Source organism: Podarcis erhardii (assembly GCF_964252035.2).
Source record: "Podarcis erhardii genome assembly, chromosome: Z".
Taxonomy (NCBI): Eukaryota; Metazoa; Chordata; class Lepidosauria; order Squamata; family Lacertidae; genus Podarcis; species Podarcis erhardii.
This window is the reverse complement of record NC_138504.1, coordinates 14090901-14108452: the sequence shown is the minus strand read 5'-3', so window position 1 is coordinate 14108452 and position 17552 is coordinate 14090901. Positions and strand designations below refer to the sequence as shown.

The 17552-nt window shown below is 43.3% G+C and overlaps 1 protein-coding gene across 4 annotated transcripts in view; it reads right to left on the bottom strand.

Annotated features, from left to right (window-relative positions):
* Window positions 1-17552, bottom strand: part of PCDH11X (protocadherin 11 X-linked) — a 777747-nt gene that overhangs the window by 653836 nt on the left and 106359 nt on the right. For all 4 annotated transcript variants that reach the window (XM_081847878.1, XM_081847880.1, XM_081847881.1 and 1 more), the window contains one exon: window positions 10932-11515. In XM_081847878.1, the coding sequence (XP_081704004.1) occupies window positions 10932-11471 (540 nt within the window). In that variant the 5' untranslated portion in view covers window positions 11472-11515. The remainder of the gene's footprint in view (window positions 1-10931; window positions 11516-17552) is intronic.

Here is a 17552-nt window from a genome sequence, read left to right as displayed (position 1 = left end):
CAGGAAGGGCTCCAGAGGGGGCAACTTACCCCTGGGGAAGAATGTCCTCGCGGTCTGGTCCGACACGATAGTGAATCCAGATCCGGAGTCCACCTCCATGTCGCACAGCTGACCCTCAATCTTCACCTTGACGTGTGCCTTGCCTTGCGCTGGAAACTGCACGACCCTCCCGTTGATCTCCGTAACATAGTGGCAGTCCTTTAGAACATGGGTTGCTGTGGCCGATCTGCGATGCTCCAGTCTAGGTGCTCCTGTCGCTCCCAACGCCGCCGATCTACAGACCCTGGCGATGTGACCTGTCTTTCCGCACGTCCGGCACATAGCATCCCGGAAACGACAACTCTTCCGCTCATGGTTTCCGCCACAACCAGGGCACCTGCCTCGGTGATCTTTGTGCACTGTGCAGGCCTGACGCACTGACTCGACCCCACGGACTGGGCTCTGGCTCGGAGTAGCCTCTAGCTCGTCCATGGCATGCGCAACCTCTATCTGTGGCTTAGGGACCCTGTGACTGGCATCAAGCTCCTCTCTTTCATAATTCTCCGTGGCGGTGGCCTCCTTCAAGGCTGAAGCAAGGGTAACGTCTTCTTTAGCCACGATGCGTCTTCTGGCTTTCTTGCTGCTCAGACCATCGACAAACCGATCCAGGAGAGTCTCTTCCAGATCTTGGAAGTCGCAGTGCTGAGCGAGCTTCCGCAGTTCAGCTAGAAATGTAGATACAGACTCCCCAGCACGCTGCTGCCTCTTATGAAACTCCATCCGCCGGGCCATCTTGGTCTCAGTAGGCGCTAAATGGCTTGTTAGGCAGGCAAGAATATATTTGAGAGATGTCTCACTTAGCTTCGCTGGGGCAAACAATGCCTTGGCCAGCTTGAAGGTCTCAGGCCCACAGTAGCTCAGGAATGTGGCCCTTCTTTTGCTGGCATCGGTGATCCCTTGAGCCACTGCGAAGAACTCGAAGCGTTCCACGTAGTCTTCCCACGTGTGGGGCTCTGATGGCTGGAAGGGCTCCAATACCCTTGGACTCTCCATTGTCCTGTGGGCAGGGTCGTCTTCTCAGCTGGCCAGTGAGTCTTGTTCTTAGCTACAATCCGGACTCTGAGGCAGGGCTGCGTTTAACCGCTCCTCAGCATTCCGGATCCCATCCTCGTCGCCAGTTGTTGTGACGTGGGGTTTGTGATTTCAGCTCTCTTGACATAATATGCTGGAGACAGTTCTCTAGTAACACTTCTTTATTACAGCAACAAGACTGAAACCTGAGGAGGGGAGAGCTACATTTATAGGGACAGGGAACTAGCTAGAAAGGATACATTTTGGAGGGAACAATATCAGGCAATCACAGTCCTGCCTTTTGGAGGCAACCAATAAGACAGAGGATCCAAATACAGCAGCTTAAATGAACCAATAGTAGCTGTACCCTCTGGAACCAAAAGACAGTTACTTTACCCTAATGCAAATACAGACAATAATAATACAGATATAAAATCCTTTGACTCAATACACAACAGAAGGTGCCTTCCTGCCAAAAAAACCCCTTCCAGTGTGTGTGTGTGTGTGTGTGTGTGTGTGTGTGTGATTTTATAGATAGATAGATAGATAGATAGATAGATATATGGCTATCAAATTAATCTATTTAGAAGCAAAGTGCCACTTTTATTTCTAGCTCTCCAGGCCAGCACTGTACTTAGAAAATAGCTCAAAGCATCACAAAGGAAAAAAAATCAAAAAAATCTTGGATATGGAACCACTACACAAAGTTGCAAGTGGGGCTATAAATCTGATACACAGATCCTTCAAATTAAGGGAAAATGCTGCTATAATCATTGTGGGGAATTGATATCACAGCATGACATGCCTGTCCATGAATATATTGAGTCTGCGGCATATTCCTGTGGGGAATCACATTGCTGATTGAATTAAAGCAGAACAACAACAACTGGTTATGTTTAGCAGTCTGCCCTGAAAAAAATATCGCTAAAGGTTAAAGTCGGGACAGAACTTACTCTGCACTTAATAAGAAGTAGGCAAACCTGTACACAAGGGCATTCAATATCTGCTGCTAAGAAGGGCAGGTTGCAGAATGCTACACAAAATGAGCAATTTTAAACTTCTTCTCTTTGGCTAATTGATTTCACTTCATGGAGAGAGATGAAGACCGATGCAGTTTTGCATTTCCACCTGGTAGCTAACAGAATCACAGAATCAAAGAAATATAGAATTGGAAGGGATCCCAAGGGTCATCTAGTCCAACCCCCTGCACAGTACATTTCCAACAAACTTTGGATCATAACAGGCTAGAAGTCAGGTTCTGCACTTTTTCAGCGATTGCATGCAGTAAAGCAGGAGTGGGGAAACTGTTGTTGCTGGACTACAAATCCCATCATCCCTGACCACTGGCCATGCTTTCTGGGGTTGGAAGGCTACAAGTTCTCCATCCAAAACATTCATTTCCCTTTTGCTTATTTAATTTATGTTGCTTATGCCACTTTTAAATAAAGTGAAGCAAGTGTTTAAAAATGCCTATATGCCTGGTCAGTGTGATTTTTTACCCTCTCCAGCTGGTTGGCACATAGGCACAGACAGTCATAATTAGCATGCCATCTCAAGACACTGGCCTCAAGCAATCATCGGCAACCACTGTTAAGTTTATTAAAAGTGGAGAGGAGGTTGACGGAGTATTTGGAGAGGTCTGAGAGCAGAATTGGCTGTAGCATAAAGCACTGATAATGTTAATGAGTTGAAAAGTTCATTCTTAAATATAGGCAAGGGCACCAAGTCTGCTGTAGTCGGCATCTGCATGTACTGGCTACAAATTTATAATGTATTACTACTACTTGCATCAGCACTATTGCTACACTACTGTGTGATACAAAGCCCACTAGACTTCAGTAGATCTTGGACCAAGTTTTGAATGTTCCTTGGAGCAATGAAATGGAAGCAAGTGTTTATCTTTTACCCTCTGAGATGCTCTGTTCCCAAATCCAAATCCAATTTACAGAACCTAGAACTGGAAGGAGTCGGACTTGTGTGTTTTAACTCTCCATTCACACGCTCATTAAAGGCCCCTCTGGATGAATTTTTGTGTCATTGACACAATAATAGTGTATTTACAACACTGATAACAACCCAGAACACTTGCAGTAGGATGTTATGGTACCTGCATAAATTGGAAGCAAAGCGGTATCCCACCCCAAAACAGGTGCAAACAGTACTGAAAGTGGGAATGCGTATGAACAGTCCAATACCACCATGAGCACAAATCATCATGAATGCAGAATAAAAAGGACACATGGAGGGGCACTAAGATAGCAAATCCAGGATACATTGGGTCACAAGCAGTTAGCAGGTGCTGTGCACCAAGGCACAACTGCAGAGCGAATCCTATATGCTAATAGTGAAGTCATTCTCAAAGTGTGGATCCTTATGCCTTATGTGGTGAAAGTCGTCATCACCCCCACACACGAAGGCAATATTAATAGGAGGGACCCTAAAGCTTACTGGAGTACCACCAGCACCCAAATCTTCAGGGGGAGAAGGGAGGGAACACTCAAATGGATTATGATCACAAGTGACAGAATTCTGGCTGAGTATGGGAGAGGGAAAATCATGGAAAACTAAAGAGGAAAGGAATGAAATATAACAACCTGGATAGTGATGGAATATTCTGATATTCCTGGTGTTGAGCAGATTTTTGTAACTGCCATTTTGCGCGCACGTGTGCGCGCACACACACACACACACTGGTTCAGATTAAAATATGAACTATTTTCACATTTTACATGCATCATTGCATGTGCTATTATGAACACAATAGAATAGTATATGCATATGCACTCTGGGTTTCCTAAAGCAACCAACACATTGAGGGAAGTTTTTAATATGTGACATTTTAGTGTGTTTTTCATCTTTGTTGGAAGCTGCCCAGAGTGGCTGGGGAAACCCAGCCAGATGGGCGGGGTACAAATAATAAATTATTATTATTATTATTATTATTATTATTATTATTATTATTATTTATTTATTATTATTATTACACATAAACAGATGCATACAACAATGCACATAACTGTCTAAAATAGTTATCTATTAATACTTACTAAAAGAATGTAGAAGATATAGTACCACATGGGGCTTGCTTCTTCCATATATAATATATCTATAATATATGTTAAGCTTTGCATATAACTTTATATATAATTTGTTGGATATTTTTAATTTAAGAAATGGATGAGCAACTGGGCCCTAAGTGAGTGATCAAAACAAATGGTGGTTCAATGCAGGGAAAGACTGACAGGCTTAAAAATGATTTCCTCCTCAGCAAGCTTGTGTTGCAGGTCCCACTTTTAAGCTTTCCAAAAGCTCAAGCAAGGGAACTGAGCACAAAGTTGCTTCACAGAACCAGTAAGAACCACGAAGCAACCTGCTTCCAAAAGACAAACAGTCAAATTTTGACCATGAACAAAAGACAACCTTTGGAAGGCAAATATGCCAAATCCCAGAGTGCGTGCACAACCAGCTCTTTTCTTTTCAGTAGCAGCATGAAAGCCATTGATTTGGAGCTTCTTCCTGTGCCCCACAATATTGTGTGGCCCTGGCAACACTACTGCCCCAGGCACATAGAAGCAATGATAAGGTCCTCCCTATATAGACAAAGCCCTTCCTCCCGTGCCACAAGAAGATAAGAAAACAAAAAACACCATCAGATCACCTGTAGCATGGTAGTAAGGAGATGTCGTGGGCCAAATTGATGAAAGATCTGCTGCTTTCACTAAGCAGTCCTTTGTGGTTTTGCAGCACCAGCAAAAACCACTAACACTTCTCATAGAGAGATATTCATCCTGATAATACTTAGAGCTTCACACACAGCAGCTTATTATCCTATAACAACCCTGTGAAGTAGTTCAATATTATCCCCACACTGCAGATCAGGAACTGAGAAAAGAGAACTTGCCTAAGTCCACTTAATGAATCCACAGCAAATGTGAAATTCAGACTGGAAACTTCCTGATTTATAGCTCATCTCACCACCACCAGTACTATCAGACCTAATTTTAATCAATAGACCAAGGGACCTGTTGCATATATATCACTCAAAACACTGATCAGGTCTAAACAGCCACTGCCCAAGAGAATCTAAGACAGTAATTCTACACACACATACCTGGGAGCAGTGGACACTGGTCCATTCATGCAAATGTGCCACTGTCCCACCAACCAGTCTGCCCTCATCCAGTCTGTCCCACTGCCTGCCAGGGAGTGGATTCTTCCTCCTTTGTCTCAGGGTTCATTCACACTTCCACTTGTCCCATGTCTAGAATGCAAAGAGTTTTTTTGTTTTGTTTTTTGCATGCCAAGCAGTTTTTTGTTTGCCCCATCGCTTTCCCCAGGAAGAGTTGCTATTTAGCGCTGAATCAGAGCAAACATGAATCCATGGGAAAACCTATTGATGTTTGCTGTAAAGACTGGATTTACCTGGGGGGAAAGGCAAGACAAGTGGAAATCTGGATGATCTGTGTTGCTCTTGTAGAACTTGGCAGTGGGGCAGGAGGAGGGCAAAAGCTGAATTGCCTGGCTCTCCCTTTCCTTGGTTCTAACTCCACCTACTGTTGGGTTCCATGGATTCTGCCCTGCTAGTTTCAATGGGCACCAGACACCACTGCATGGGAGTAAATCCTGTTGCACTTAATGGGGCTTCCTACTAAGCACACTTGTACAGGATTGCACTATCATGTACCTGTTATGCAAAACTCCCAGGCATACAGTATATTAACTCCACTTCTGCCTCTTCAGAGAGCTTCTTGGTACCAGAGAAAACAGTACAAGGCACAGAGATAAATACCTATGTGTGCATGTTTATATGTGTGTATTTTATATAGATGCAGTATGCATTCACACCAAATCTTTAGGCTATTTTCCAAACACCTAGCTAGACACTCCAGCAAAATTTATACACCAGTCCAAAGCAACTTTTAATGAGCAATTTCTATACTTATTTGCCTTCTACACAGGTTGGCAAAACCTCTGTTACTTCTGAAATCACTATGCCATATATTTTATGTTGCTTGATAAAGGTCAGATTTCCCCACCCCCCACCACCCAAGAGCAATCTAAAAGCTCAGCTATTTCAGAATCCTCATTAATGTCATTGCCTCCTCATTTATTAAATGGCTCCTCTTCCTCCTTGGAAGCATTTCCTTCTGCAGTCGAGTTGCAAAAGCACTTTTTGCTCCCCTTCCACCTATATCAACCAGGCCCTGCCGCCTCTCTCTTTTAATCCTGCTTCCTCCCTCTCTCCATCACAGGCCATTCACATGAATTGGATTTTTACCCAACAGTGCCAAAGCATGCATCATTTTAAATAAATCATTTGCAATGACCTATTTACTGTAAATCACCAAAAAAGAGAGAGAGGGAAATATATAAAATCCATGCAAACGGTTTCAAATACATTTGCAATCTTCATAGAGCACCGCCAAGTCATCATGAAGACCTCTCTCAATAGAAAGTGTTCTAGACAGTTAACGCTGCCCCTGCTAAATCATTTCTTTGCAATTGAAAGATGCTTCCAGGCTAGGAGATGGGTGTGCAACTGCAATGCTTTGTTGACTCACTTTTAACAGGGCATCCACACATCGAATCATGCTCATCCCGTATTTTCCCTGTGGCTCTTCCATCTTTCCCCAAACCATGTTTTTCAGAAGAGCTGACAGCTAGAATGCATTTTACTGGTATACACTAATTTAAAATAAAATGGGGGTCATGAGACAACACACACCACAAAAATTATAGTGAAGGTGTGTTGAGCTTCAAATGGGCACAGCAGCTATGTCACGTGTACAGTGTGGCTAGAAGGTAGTGGGTTATACACAGATGGGAAAAGTGCAATACTCAGGGATGGTAACTTACAACAGAAGAGCAATGATTCGCTATGATCTGTGAAGTCTCTCCCCACCCCCTTTACACTGTTTATTATGCTTGTCCAGTGGGCAACAGGAATGCCTCTCTCTTTTTTTACGATGTCTGCATCTGAGTCACCAAGACAGTGGGACACTTTAAAGCACCAGCACTGTAACAGGGAAAAGTGATCTATAAAAAGAAACTTCATCATTTCAGCCCATTCCTACTTTCTGCTGGCACGCAGCTAGTGATTAGAGCAAAGAAACAAAGACAAAGAGTCAGCAGAAAATATATATATATATATATATATATATATATGTAGTTCAATTCAAGTGAAGTTGCTGCAGCAGTAGGTGGTCTAGGCAGTCACTTAGGGAAAGGAGAGCTAGCTCTTGCCACATGCATGCTCAGGTATGCTGTGTGGGGCTGAGGTTTGGCTACTTAACCCTGCCACACCTTCTGCTGGCCTTCAGGGGGGGCGGGGGGGGGGTCGCCCTGGGTGTCATCACTGAGGGGGGTGACATTACGCTGTCCTGCCCACAACTCCCAAGCCTACCGTGGTTAAGAGCGGTAGTCTCGTAATCTGGGGAACCGGGTTCGCGTCTCCGCTCCTCCACATGCAGCTGCTGGGTGACCTTGGGCCAGTCACACTTCTCTGAAGTCTCTCAGCCCCACTCACCTCACAGAGTGTTTGTTGTGGGGGAGGAGGGGAAAGGAGAATGTTAGCCTCTTTGAGACTCCTTAGGGTAGTGATAAAGCAGGATATCAATTCCAAACTCTTCTTCTACCCTGAGCTGTTGGGGGAAGGGGGCGGAGCTGCGCCGCCTTGCCGGCGGCCTTCCCCCTTTGTTTTGACAGCTCGGGGGAGGCTTGGGAGTCACGGGCGGGTGGCGCACTGTTGCCTCCCACTCCCGGGCTGCTTCTGGGGTGGGGGGAGCCTCACCCGAGCTGTCAAAAGGAAGAGAGAAGGGAGGAAGGCTGCTGGCAAAGTGGCGCAGCTCACTCCCCCCGCCGCTGCCCAGGAAGCAGCCCACCATGGGCGGCTCGCCATGCCCCCAGAGCCCCACCCTCAGGTGCACAGCATGTGCACCGCTCCAGGTGCCGGAGCAGCTAGCTCCAGCTCTGCCAGCCTTCTGGAGGTTTGGTGGCATCCACCAATCCCACTTCATTCAGTCCAGGCATTGGAAGGTCACCTTTGGGTGGGGGCAGTAGGCTTTATTTGTTTATTTTTGCCCATCAGTTGATTGGCATTGCTTGCTAGGTTTTTTTTTTGGGGGGGAGGGTGCTTCACTGGCTTAGTGGCATGTGTCCTCAGTGGAGGGATAGGTTGCTGTTAGATTTCCCACATTGGCAGATAGACAGCTAATGTTTGGTGAGGATAGTTACCTTTAAGATTGAATAATGTAGCCCCAAGTGTTGCCTGCGGTACTGTCAACCCCCCTGGCAGGGCATACCCTCCAACAGTTCTCTGATGAAAATAGGAAACATCCTAAGGAAAAGTGGGATATTTGGGGATCAAATTAGAAACTGGGATGGCTTCTCTAAATAAGGGATGCCTCTGGAAAATAGGGACACTATTAGCAGGGTGGAGTGAAACAGTATCATCTCCCTACTTACCTGAAAGCATGATGCAACACTACCTCTCCCCCTTGGTGGAGCTGACTTGCCCAGTTTGTTACGTGTGGTTATAGTATCCCACAACTTTGTTCCCTTATTCAGATCTGTGGTGTCAAGCCTTTGCACCTTGCTGCCTAATTTCCCTATGTGGCTGCAATACATGGCCGTGTAACTTTACACAAAGGAGGTGTGGGTTGTGAAGACTGTTCCATTTAATTCAAAGGCCTGTCTAGTTGAGCATTCTGTTCTTGCAGCGGCCAACAAAATGCCAATGGGAAGTTCACAACCGGGAACTGACCACAGCAGGGCCCCACTGCTCCTTTGACTGAAATGATTGAGAAACCTTTCTGAATAGAAGGGCTTCATGTTGGCTTTGGAGCTCCTGAGCTTGTATGAAATTAAGGTTCATCATCAGCTAGAGAAAGCAGTAACAGCCAAGACTGCCACCAATCACAAGCAAAAGGTTCCCCGGAGATAGAAGCTGGTATATACAAGCAACAAAGGAAAGGGGGAGGGGCACAGGTTATTCATGCAAAAGATAACAAATTCAACCCCCAACAAATCCACTGAGAGGATCAGGCAGCAAGTGATAGGAATGTCTACTGTTTGAGATGTTTGAGAACCACTGCCAGTTGAAAGGGGCAGGGCAGTGATGCACCACCAAAGGTCCATCTCACTTTCAAGCAGATTCAGAGGTTGAAAATCACTCCTTTCGCTGCAATTTATTTGTTTATTTACGACATAATGGCAATCATCTCTAAGTGAGGAACAAGGAATACAACATGGAAAGGGTACGAATCGGTTAAAACTATAAAAATCAGACCAATTAAAATGCATGATGGAATAATAATAATAAACTTCACTAAGTGCTGGAAATTCAGCAAGGAGTGAGTCTGTCTGACCTTAACTGAAATGGAGTTACATAAACTTGGGCCCATAATACTGAATTCACAGCTCCTGGTGGAGATGAACCATGCATCCAGACTACAACTTCTATCAGTCCAAAAAGGCCAGTCATGATAGGAGCTAGAGTCTAACAACATCTGAAAGACCAAAAATTTAGTCCTTCCTGGTGAGTCACAGGCGTTATCTTTGGCAAACCATCCCCCCCCCCATCACACCCTGTCTTGAGCAACCAATAAATGTGCACCAGAGATTTTGCTCATCAAGAAACAAAGGAGAAACTGTCTGCCTCTGACACCCCAGCATCACACACACGCAAAATTATTTGTAATGTCAAATGCTCTGCTTGTTTCTACAGAATGGGCATCATTACAGTTGCTCTTTTCTCTGTGTGTGAATAACTTTTCATTTCCCTTTACTATTAACCTACCCAAGCATTACCAAAGCAGGCTGATTGAGCCAGTCAGATGGAGGGCTTCCTCTTTGCTTCTCCAAGAATGTTAATTTGCTTCAGTGCATATCACTATTCCACGGGGCTCCCTTCTTTGCTTTCATATGCTTCACTGCCAGAGCTACTGGTCACATTCACTAAGTACATCCCTACCTCCAGCTTCTCCTTGACAGATACATATATATGCGCGCATGCTGCGAGTTTTGAAAAATGTCCAAGCGTGCAGTTCTTATGGGACTGACAGCTCAGGCAGTCTAAAACTAACTAGTACTGAAATCGAAAACATCACACAAAGTGGTTGTGAATTTCCCCACATATTTAGCGTATGGGAAGCCAAAGATTGGTTAAAATGTTATGTCTGGAAATCCAGCTTATTTTGGATTCAAGGTATATACTGATGGCTATAAAGGTAGTTGGGTGGCAAGATGTCGTTCTTCTTCTCATTCCCTCTCCTAGCTAAGGTTCCTGCACCAACAGCAAAAGGCTCACACACAAATTGACTGCTCATGTGAGTAGTTAAATGCAGAAGAGAGGGTTTGCCAAGGCAACACATGAATTGTGCCTGAGTGACTCAGAGAGAATGCATCTGTATGTATACTCACACACACACATATAAAAAACACTTTCTTTGGTGCAGCCCACAAGCATATATAGTCTACCACATTCTGCCAGTTTAGATCATATATATAAGGCAGGCAAACTTGAAAATCCCTTATTGCATGAGAAATGAGGAGGGGAATATGGGGAGAGGAGATCCCAAAATGCTAAGATGTTTATATGTGAAACATTATTATTATTATTATTATTATTATTATTATTATTATTATTATTATTACTACTACTACTACTACTCAATCTTCTACTATCTTTTCACCACTCCACTCCATTCCCCACCCCTCTGTTTTATTTTCACTTTTCCACTTTCAATCAATACCCCCATCTTTCCTTATTCCTCCCCTTGCTGAAAGTTAAATGCAATGCAAGATCCTAGAAATTGTTAAGAAACTCAAGGGGAAATAATGGAGATGAATCTTTCAGGGGAGATACAAGGACCAACATTCACCTTAAGGAGTTCATAGTGCTGGATGCCGTTGACTCCAATGTCAGGATCAAGAGCAGATGGGACAGAATACCGGGAATTGATGGCTGTGTTCTCAGGGATAGAGATATTGATGACTGTTGATGGAAAAAGAGGGGCATTGTCATTTATATCCTCAATCAGGAACCTGATCTTGACCAGTCGGAAAACTTCATCAGGCAGGACAGCAACTTCCACCTCATAGAAACAGCGGTTCTCACTAAAAATGCCAGAGCAGAGCTTCTCCCGGTCAATGCGGTTGGCAGTGGTGAATATTTCTCCAGTATTCTCCTCCACGTGCACCAGCGGAACATCCCCAGTCTTATACACAAGCTTGAACTGCAGGGGTGACGAAAGGGGCACATCAGGGTCCAGAGTCAAGTTGAGGTCCTTAAGCAAATTGCCAATTAGGACATTTTCTGGCAACTCCTCCCGCACCGTATAATTCTTCTCCTGGGCACCAGACTGAAACACGATACAGGTTAATAAGGCTGCCAAGAGGTAGGTCCTGGAAAGCAAGTCCATCTCCAGAATGGCTAAGGAGTTGTCCAACCGAACACTAAGAAGAACTAGGAAATAAAAATGAGAAGAGAAGAGCAGATTAAGAAATGCCAGCAACCTAATAAGAGGTTTTAATCTGTTGTGTTTTTTTGTTTGTTTTTTAAACGAACGGCAAATTCAAACATATCATTTGGCAACGGCTGTTTCGCAATGAGCACTGGCACAGTGAAAAACAAACAAGCAAACATCAATATACATTTACTGTTTGTAAATGCTTAGTGAAGTAGATTGTTTAGTATTTGCAAGGCTTCCAGCCAATACATGCCAATTGCCAGCCAATTCCACTGCCTCACAAGTTTTGCCTTCAGGGAGAGGGAGGGAGGACCATCTATGGGGTAGCGCAGCATCTCCTTGTAACTAGGAGCTAAAGTCATACATCCAAGGAATTCCACCAGAGTATTCCATCTGGGTGTGCTCACCCAAAAGGTTTCCAACATTCGGTTTGCATACCATTTGCTGCTTTCCCATGGGTGGGTGGGTGGGTGGGTGGGTGTATGTAAATAAAGTATTTTCCCCATTCACATTTGCAATACCATCACACACCATATACAAACACTCTCCAACCTCCTTCCTTTGCAGTCTGTGGTTTGGCTGTTAACACAAGTCATTCCAAACTATTTATTCTGAATTGCTGGAGTGCATCTTCTTCCACTTTGAGGCACCCCAATGATCTGAATTACAGAGTTTAATTTGGGACAAGGGAAGATGCTGACTGGTAAGTCAGAGGTCCTGGCTGCCACACATCCGGGGCAGCACAATGAGGCTTACTGGCCATAGCCAAAGTGATGAAGATAGGGGAGAAATTTGATTTTGTTAAAATTCCAAATGGGAAATACTTCAAACCAATGTGCAAACAGAAACACACTTCAGAATCGACACTTCTATGAATTCTGTAGTGCAATGCTCCAACCAAACAATTATGTACCCACATACATCTACTGGGGGAAAGTGCACGTAAAATTGCTTAAAATAAAACAAAAAAGCATCATGCTACAGAAGGTTGTTTGCAGAAATGTGCATTATTAGTCAAAACTCAATATAACTGTGCTTATTAGGAGAAATTCATATTAAAAATTTATGGGAAAATGACTATGAAATTGTTTTAAAATGCAAATTGTTGTGGGAATTTGGACAACTGAGTTTAACACCAGGGTAGGGGTGAGATGAGAAAACAACATTGATAGATTTGACCATGCCCACTTCTTCCAAAGAAGGAAATGCCTAGCCTTAGAATAAGGTTAAGAATATGTTGTTGTTGTTGTTGCTGTTGTTGTTGTTGTTGTTGTTGTTGACCTGCCCATCTTGTTGGGTTGCCCGGCCACTCTGGGCAGCTTCCAACACATATAAAAACATAATAAAACATCAAACATTAAAAGCTTCACTATACGGGGCTGCCTGCAGATGTCTTCTAAAAGTTGTGGTTATTTATCTCCTTGACATCTGATGGGAGAGCGTTCCATGGGGACTCCCTACTGCTGAGAAGGCCCTCTACCTGGTTCCCTGTAGCTTCATTTCTCGCAGTGAGGGAACCACCAGAAGGCCCTTGGAGCTGGACCTCAAGGTCCGGGCTGGATGACAGGGGTAGAGATGCCCCTTCAGGTATACTGGGCCAAGTCCATTTAGGAACAATCACCAGCTGCCTCCTTGTTCTTCTGCCAACATGCTCCTGTGCTTTTGGGCCTCCTCTTTGAGGAAACAAAAACACACTCCCTCTTTTAATCTGTATCCAGCTCCAGAGAGAAAGCAAAGCTGTTCAAGGGTTCTCCAAAGCACAGATAGTTCTATCCGTTTTCTCATATGAGAACTCAGGCTGGCATAGAAAGCTGATCAGAGTGACACCCATCTGGCAGAACCCAGCCGAGAACAGATAGAACACATTAGTAAGTAACAGAAGAAGGTTGCAATGGGCATAGCAAATGACAAGTGGTTTTATGTCAAACTGGCTATGTCCCCATCTCAAAAGAAATGTATTTCTCAGTTTCTTTGGATGTTAGATTACACAATGTTGCGGGGCCTGCAACAAGCTCCCCATAGCACAGGCTGGCATAACTCGCTGATTCCCTATTTAAACTGGCTCTTAATCTTTAAATCCCTTTAACTGCAGGATCTGATATAATGAGCTAAGAATGACATTGTGGACACTTGGCCAAGCACTCAAGGCCAAGCCCATTCTTTTGTCACAAACATTTACTCCACATGTGGGTGTTTTAATTGAAAAAAATATTTAAGTTAGCAGGTTGCTATTGCTTTTCCAGACACTGCATTTTGGATCTCTGATGTCTTACAACCGTTTTGTTTTGTTTTGTTGTTTTATTTATTTTAAAGCTATTTTAAAGCTATTATTTATTTTAAAGCTACAGTGGTAACTCGGGTTATAGACGCTTCAGGTTACAGACTCTGCTAACCCAGAAATAGTATCTCAGGTTAAGAACTTTGCTTCAAGATGAGAACAGAAATTGCGCGGTGGCGGCACAGCAGCAGCGGGAGGCCCCATTAGCTAAAGTGGTAGCTCAGGTTAAGAAAAGTTTCAGGTTAAGAACAGACCTCCAGAACGGATTAAGTTCTTAACCCGAGGTACCACTGTAGTATCAACCTACCAATGAATTATTAGTTGATTAATCTATTAATCATAAGATGAAAACAGCAATAGTTCTGAAGCAAGAAGCACAAAGTATGTACAAACTTTTTATTTAAACATGTATTTTATCTCAATGCATGTATTTCTAGATATATGTTCTAAAATACTAAATACTAAATACTAAAATACTAAAATACTAAATACTAAAATACTTCCCCTCCCACACACACATTTTGATTCTGATGCCCCAAATCTGTTGGGAGGAATTAAATCCCAAAAAATATATCTATCTTGGGAAGGTGAAGGAGGTTTGTCCACTTAATAATAATGAAAAGCACACTGAACAAAAATAAGTAACATCAGACTTGTTTAGAAAGGGTAATGAGTTGACCTAGCTTCCCCCAATGTCTAACAAAAGATGTAGAGGAGGGGGTGTTGCTTTATATGCAGAAGGTTCAATCCTGGCAGGTTAAAAATAATATCAAGAGGCGTTAACAACAACAACAACAACAACAACAACAACAACAACAACAACAACAACAACCTATTTATTTATTCATAATTAATTATTTTAATTATTATTATTATTATTATTATTATTATTATTATTAATAATAATAGAGGTTAAAAAAAAAGGTTTCTTTGGCTATGTCCGAAGTAAGAGGAAGAACAAGCAAGTGGTAGGTCCTCTGCATGGGAAAGACGGAGAAACGCTGTTGGGTGACAGAGAAAGGCGGAACTACTCAACGGCTACTTTTCCCAAAAGGAAAGTGATGCCCAACCTGGTGATAACAGAATAAATGATGTAAGGAGGGAGCTGCTGCCCAAGATAGGAAAAGAGGTAGTAAGGGAACAGCTAGCTACTTTAAATAAATTCAAATATCCAGGGCCTGATGAGCTGCATCCAAGAGTACTAAAGGAGCTCGTGGATGTAGTTTGTTTATTATCTTTGAGAATTCTTGGAGTACAGGTGAGGTCCCTACAGACTGGAGGTGGGCAAATGTTGTCCCCATTTTCAAAAAGGGGGGAAAGGCCCAGGTAACTACCAATGGGTGAGGCTGACATCCATACTAGGGCAGGTCCTAGAACAGCTAATTCAACAGTTGGTCTGTGAGCATTTAGAAAAGGATGCTCTGATTACTTGGACCCAGCATGGGTTTCTCAAAAATAAGTCATGGCAGACCAATCTGGGGTTTGTTTGTTTTTTAAATGAAATTAGAAACTTGGTGGATCAGGGAAATGCTGTGGATATAGTGTATCTTGATTTCAGTAAGGCTGTTGATAAAGTCCCCCGTAATAGTCTCACAAGGAAGTTGGTAAAATGTGGGTTGAACAAGATAACTGTTAGGTGGATTTGTAGCTTGTTGACGGACCGAACCCCAAAAGTACTCATTAATGGTTTCTGGGGAAAAGTGACAAGTGAGGTGGCACAGGGTTCTGTCCTGGGTCTGTTGTTGCTCACCGTCTTTATAAGTGCCTTGGATTAAGGAATTGAGGTTACAGACCTCATACTGCTCATCAAATGTGCAGATGACACCAAACTGGAAGGGGTAGCGAATGCCACAGAAGAATCAGAATTCAAAATGACCTTAACAGATTGGAGAATTGGGTGCAAGCTAACAAAATGAATTTCAAAAAGGATCAATGTAAGGCTCTGCACTTAGGCAGGAAGAACCAGATGCATAAATATAGGATGGGGGACACCTGGCTTATTAGCAGTACATGTGAAAAGGATCTAGGAGTCTTGATGGACCACAAGCTTAACATGAATCAACAGTGTGATGCAGCAGCAAAAAAAAGCTAATGGTATTCTAGGCTGCATCAACAGAAGTATAGTGTCCAGATCAAGGGAAGTAATAGTACCACTCTATTCTGCCTTGGTCAGACCACTCCTGGATTACTGTGTCCAATTCTGGGCACCACAATTTAAGAAGGATGTTGACAAGCTGGAATGTGTGCTGAGGAGGGCAACCAAAATGATCAAGGGTCTGGAAACTAAGCCTTACTAGGAGTGCTTGAAGGAGCTGAGTATGTTTAGCCTGGAAAAGAGGCAACTGAGAGGAGATAAGATAGGCATCACATGGAGGAGGGAGCATGCTTGTTTTCTCCTGCTCTGGAGGGTAGGAGTCAAACCAATGGCTCCAAGTTGCAAGAAAAGAGATTCTGAATAAACATTCAGAAAAAAACTTTCTGACAGTAAGAGCTGTTTGGCAGTGGAATAGACTCCCACAAGAGGTGATGGGCTCTCCTTCCTTGGAGGTTTTAAAACAGTGGTTGGATTGCCACCTATCATGGATACTTTAGCTGAGATTCCTGCATTGCAGGGGGTTGAACTAGATGACCCTTGAGTCCCTTCCAACTCTAAGATTCTATGACATCACCAGGTAGGGCTGAGAGCAGCGGCCAATCAGCATAGTCAATGCTGAGCTAAATAGGCCAATAGTTTGCATTTCTACAGACAATTATTCATGCCATCACACACAAACACACACACACACACAGAGAGAGAGAGAGAGAGAGAGAGAGAGAGAGAGAGAGAGAGAGATATGCCCAATGTAACGTGACAAATTCAGGGATCAGCTTTAGTAAGAATCTGCAGATGTGGAAATGTAAGCAAAATAGCTCATATGCATAAGCAAATGGAATTTTGGTCAATGCATCTACCTTCCTGACTTCAGTACATCCAAATTCCATACAGGGATGGAGAGGAGAAATACCTCTACTTCCTTAGCATGGCCTTTTAAATTTGTCAGTCTTTGGCAACAGCTTGCTTTGAGCAGTCACCTTTAATCTCTATTTTGGAAGAATTTGCATAGGACAAATTGTGTAGAATAATAATAAAAAACCAAGAAATCATGACCCAAAACATTTCCTACAGGAATAATATTTAAACACTCGTCACATGCACTACAACCTAATGCTCCATTTGTGCTACTCTGTCTCATCAGCATTCTTTTTTACTTCCCAACATACATTTTCATGTAGCATTACACAACAGAGAATAGGCCATATAGATTTTTTTGGGGGGGGGGGGAATTATTCATCTAAAATGGGAATGAGTTTAAAATATCGAACTAAAGTTAACAGCCATTTAAGTGTTCTAGTAATATGTGTTTAAAATGACAGAACTGTACTGGCAGCATTCATATCGGAATGTGTACTGTGCTATTTTCCCCGTCTAGCTGTATAATATACACTATACACAGTGCAGGTATGTGTGTATATGTGTACACACACACACACACACCCTCTGAAACTAGTTACCTGCTTTTGTTTCAGCAGTATTAGCTGGGCCTGGGGTGAGAAGGGGAAAACTCCCTATAAATCAGAGATTCAAGATCAAAACACATGGCCAAGTTTTGTCCATGATGGCTACCTTCAACTAAACCCATGGCCAGTCCCTGTTCTCACAGTGTCCACCCAGAAGCCTGTAGGAAACCAGCAAGCAGAACCCAAGCACAAAAGCA